General features: G+C 44.1%; 1 protein-coding gene across 1 annotated transcript in view; it reads right to left on the bottom strand.

Moving 5' to 3' along the window:
- UBE2D2 (ubiquitin conjugating enzyme E2 D2) overlaps window positions 1-4748 on the bottom strand; it is a 78638-nt gene that overhangs the window by 24319 nt on the left and 49571 nt on the right. The window contains exon 2 of the mRNA XM_017536739.1: window positions 4373-4436. Coding sequence (XP_017392228.1) covers window positions 4373-4436 — 64 coding nt within the window. The remainder of the gene's footprint in view (window positions 1-4372; window positions 4437-4748) is intronic.

Raw genomic sequence — 4748 nt, 5'->3', positions numbered from 1 at the left:
AGGCAATTCTTCTGCCTCAACCTCCTGAGTAGCTGGGATTACAGGCACGCGCCACCATGCCCACCTAATGTTTTGTATTTTTAGTAGAGATGGGGTTTCACCATGTTGACCAGGATGGTCTCAATCTCTTGACCTTGTGATCCACCCGCCTCGGCCTCCCAAAGTGCTGGGATTACAGGCGTGAGCCACCGCACCCAGCCCATAAGTTTTATATTTTTAGTGGAGACGGGGTTTCACCATGTTGGCCAAGCTGGTCTTGAACTCCCAGCCTCCCAAAGTGCTAGGATTACAGGCATAAGCTACCGCAATTGGCTGTGGTAGAGTTTTATTTAACTCTCCAAAGGAAACAATTTTTGAGTCTGAGAAAGAAATGTAATAGTGCTAATGATGGCAGAAGCAAAGCAAATACAAATTACTTTAGCATGCTAAGGAAAACTTCAAAAATGAAATCAAATCCCGACTCCAACCACTTTTAATTTAAGATTTTCAGGCCGGGCGTGGTGGCTCACGCCTGTAATCCAGGCACTTTGGAGGCCAAGGCAGGCGGATCACCTGATGTCGGGAGTTCAAGACCAGCTTGACCGACATGGTGAAACCCTGTTTAAAAATAAATAAATAAAAAGATTTTCAGTCATTTTTAATTTAACTTTGAGGAATTTACCTAAAACAAAAGCATTTTTCCAACTTAACAGAAAGAGTACAATGATGTATGTGGACCATATGATACTGTGGAATGACAAACTAGAATCAAAAAACCTGAGAACGAGTCCACTTGGAGAATCTCCATGAGTTTCTCATGGGACTCTTTTCTAAAACAGTTTAAAATTTCTACTCTACTCACCTAAATGAGTTGTTGTAAGGCTTACATGAGACAATGTATATAAAAGCACTTACTAAATCATTTTGTATGGTTTAAGTATTTAGCCTGCCCTGTTTGGCACCAAATACTGTGGTTACTCACGCTAGGTAAGTTAGAATATAAAAATGTGAATGAGATTTTTCATGACATGTACTTAGACTCATAACTTATGATACTTATTTATTTGTAAAGTAATCCTTGTAAAAGGGCCTTGCTTTGATTCTTCAGGATTTAGCAGACCAAACACATTCTTTTTTTCATTTTTTTTTTTTTTTTTTGAGATGGGAGTCTTGTTCCCGTTCCTCAGGCTGGAGTGCAGTGGCACAATCTCGGCTCACTGAAGCCTCAACTTTCTGGACTTAAGTGATCCTCGCACCTCAAACTCCCAAGTAGCTGGGGCTACAGGCATGTACCACCATATCAGGCTAATTTTTGTATATTTTTGTAGAGATAGGGTTTCACCATGTTGCCCAGGCTGGTCTCCCACTCCTGGGCTCCACTGATCTGCCTGCTTCAGCCTCCCAAAGCACTGAGATTACAGGCCTAGCCCAGACACAACATTATTAAGAAAAATCAGGAAAAAATATGGCAGGGCATGGTGACGAACACCTGTAATCCCAGCACTTTGGATGGCCGAGGTGGGTGGATCCCAAGGTCAGGAGATCGAGACCATCCTGGCTAACATGGTGAAACATCATCTCTACTAAAAATACAAAAAATTAGCTGGGTGTTGCAGCACATACCTGTAGTCCCAGCTACTCAGGAGACTGAGGCAGAATTGCTTGAATCCAGGAGGCAGAGGCAGTGAGCTGAGATTACGCCACTACACTCCACCCTGGTGACAGAGCAAGACTCCATCTCAAACAAAAAAAAAGAAAGGGAGGGAGGGAGGGAAGGAAGGAAGGAGAAAGAAAAAGAAAAATCAGGAAAAATAATTTGAGGCTGGGCGTGGTAGCTCATGCCTATAATCCCAGAACTCTGGGAGGGCGAGGCAGGTGGATCACCTGAGGTCAGGAGTTCACGACCAGTTTAGCCAAGATGATGAAACCCTATCTCTATTAAAACTACAAAAATTAGCCAGGCATGGTGGCAGGTGCTGGTAATCCCAGCTACTTGGAAGGAGAGGCACGAGAATTGCTTAAAGACTGGAGGCAGGGCCGGGCGCGGTGGCTCACACCTGTAATCCCAGCACTTTGGGAGGCCGAGGCAGGTGGATCACGAGGTCAAGAGATCGAGACCGTCCTGGTCAACATGGTGAAACCCCGTCTCTACTAAAAATACAAAAAATTAGCTGGGCATGGTGGCGCATGCCTGTAATCCCAGCTACTCAGGAGGCTGAGGCAGGAGAATTGCCTGAACCCAGGAGGCGGAGGTTGTGATGAGCCGAGATCGCGCCATTGCACTCCAGCCTGGTTAACAAGAGCGAACCTCCGTCAAAAAAAAAAAAAAAAAAAGACTGGAGGCAGAGGTTGCAGTGAGCCAAGATCCCGCCACTGCACTCCAGCCTATGTGACAGAGTGAGACTCTATCTCAGAAAACAAAACAAAACAAAAACAAAAACAAAAACAATTTTAAACATAAGCTAATTTAACCGTGTACTCATCTTGGTCTTAATCTACATAGTTTTCTTAAACAAATGTTTATAAGTATGCTTACTTTAAAATATTATTTGTTAAATGTTATAAATTTTTTTGTTTTTGTTTTTTATTTTTTTTTTTTGAGATGAAGTTTCACTCTGTCAGCCTGGCTGTAGTGCAGTGGCTCGATCTCGGCTCACCGTAACCTCAACCTCCTGGGTTCAAACAATTCTCTGCCTCAGCCTCCTGAGTAGCTGAGATTACAGGTGCCTGCTACCATGCCCAGATAACTTTTTCTGTATTTTTAGTTGAGAAGGGGTTTCACCATCTTGGTCAGGCTGGCCTTGAACTCCTGACCTCATTATCCACCCATCTTGGCCTCCCAAAGTGCTGGCATTACAGGCATAAGCCACTGTGCCCAGCCCTGTTTTTGTTTTGAGACAGTGTTTTGCTCTGTAGCCCAGGCTGGAGTGCAGTGGCACGATTCTAGCTCACTGCATCTTCTGCTTCTCAGACTCAAGTGATCCTCCCACCTCAGTCTTCCAAGTAGCTGGAACTACCAGCATGTCCCATCACGCCCAGCTAATTTTTGTGTGTTTTTTGTAGAGACAGCGTTTCACCATGTTGGCCAAGCTGTTCTTGAACTCCTGGTCTCAACTGTTCCTCCTGCCTTGGCCTCCCAAAGTGCAGGTATTGCAGGCATGAGCCATCACACCAACCAAATGTTACAGGTTTTTTGTGAATTAGTTTTACATTACATAGCACAGTCTCATTCAAATATACCCTCTTTTAAAAAAAGTTAAAAGGGCCAGGCACAGTGGTTCATGCCTGTAATCCCAGCACTTTGGGAGGCTGAGGAGGGCAGATCAGGAGATCAGGAGTTCATTCGAGACCAGCCTGGCCAATACGGTGAAACCCGTCTCTATTAAAAATACAAAAAAAAAAAAAAAAATTAGCCAGGCATGGCGCACATGCAGGTAATACCAGCTACTCAGGAAGCTGAGGCAGGCGAATCACTTGAACCCAGGAGGCGGAGTTGCAGTGAGCTGAGATCAAGCCACTGCACTCCAGCCTGGGCAACAAGAGCGAAACTCCATCTCAAAAAAAGAAAAAAGTTAAAAGACATCATATGGGAAAAAACTATGTTGAAACAAAGTGGAACATAGAGGAAATTATCATCCAATGTATGCATTAACATCCTCTCATAAATTATTTTAGACACAATTAAGCAGATAAATTGAACACTAAAAATAAACACCTGCTTTTGGCTGGGTGCAGTGGTTCATGCCTGTAATCCCTGCACTTTGGGAGGCCAAGGTGGGTAGATGGCTTGAGGCCAGGAGTTTGAGACCAGCCTGGCCAACATGGCGAAACCCCAACCCTACTAAAAATACAAAAATTAGTCAGGCGTGGTGGCATGCACCTGTAATCCCAGCTACTTGAGAGGCTGAGGCACGAGAATCACTTGAACCCAGGAGGCAGAGGCTGCAGTGAGCCAAGATCACACCACTGCACTCCAGCCTGGGTGACAGAGCGAGACTCTGTCTCAAAAAATAATAAAAAATAGAAACCTGATTTCGCAAGTATAAGCCAGTAGAAAGTCAGACGCAGACACATATACCATCATCCTTAGTATTATCTTACTCAAGAATAATAGCTAGTTGTAGGTAAAAGCTCAAATATTTCACTCCAGGAAAATACCCAAAAAGGATAAAGGTCAGGTAGGAGGGGACCAGAACACTAACTATACAGCCAATAACTGGCAGAAGATTCAAAATGTAATGAACACCACAGATGAAAATGTGATGAACATAGAGTTGCTCCCTTCATGGGCCACTAAAGGTTTAACACTGCCTCTTCCCTACAGCATAATTGTTTCTTCACACAAAATAACCGCTGCTATACTATTACTCCATTATTCCTTTTAAATACTTACTATCATCTCCAACAGGACCTGCTGAACACTGTGCTGGAGGGTCACGGGCCAGGTCGTTCAATTCCTTCAGAAAAAAAAGAAAGAAAACAAATATATTCAACATAAATGTAACTTTTATCCATTACTAAAGTTTATATTGTTGCCAATATTCTCTGTCTTGCTGGTGAAACTCTTTTAAGAGCATTCCTGCCGGGCGCGGTGGCTCAAGCCTGTAATCCCAGCACTTTGGGAGGCCGAGGCGGGTGGATCATGAGGTCAAGAGATCGAGACCATCCTGGTCAATACGGTGAAACCCCGTCTCTACTAAAGCTACAAAAAATTAGCTGGGCATGGTGGCGCGTGCCTGTAATCCCAGCTGCTCAGGAGGCTGAGGCAG

This window comes from Cebus imitator, unplaced genomic scaffold, assembly GCF_001604975.1.
Source record: "Cebus imitator isolate Cc_AM_T3 unplaced genomic scaffold, Cebus_imitator-1.0 Scaffold101, whole genome shotgun sequence".
NCBI lineage: Eukaryota > Metazoa > Chordata > Mammalia > Primates > Cebidae > Cebus > Cebus imitator.
The sequence above is the reverse complement of the archived record's forward strand: the minus strand, read 5'-3'. Positions and strand labels throughout refer to the sequence as shown.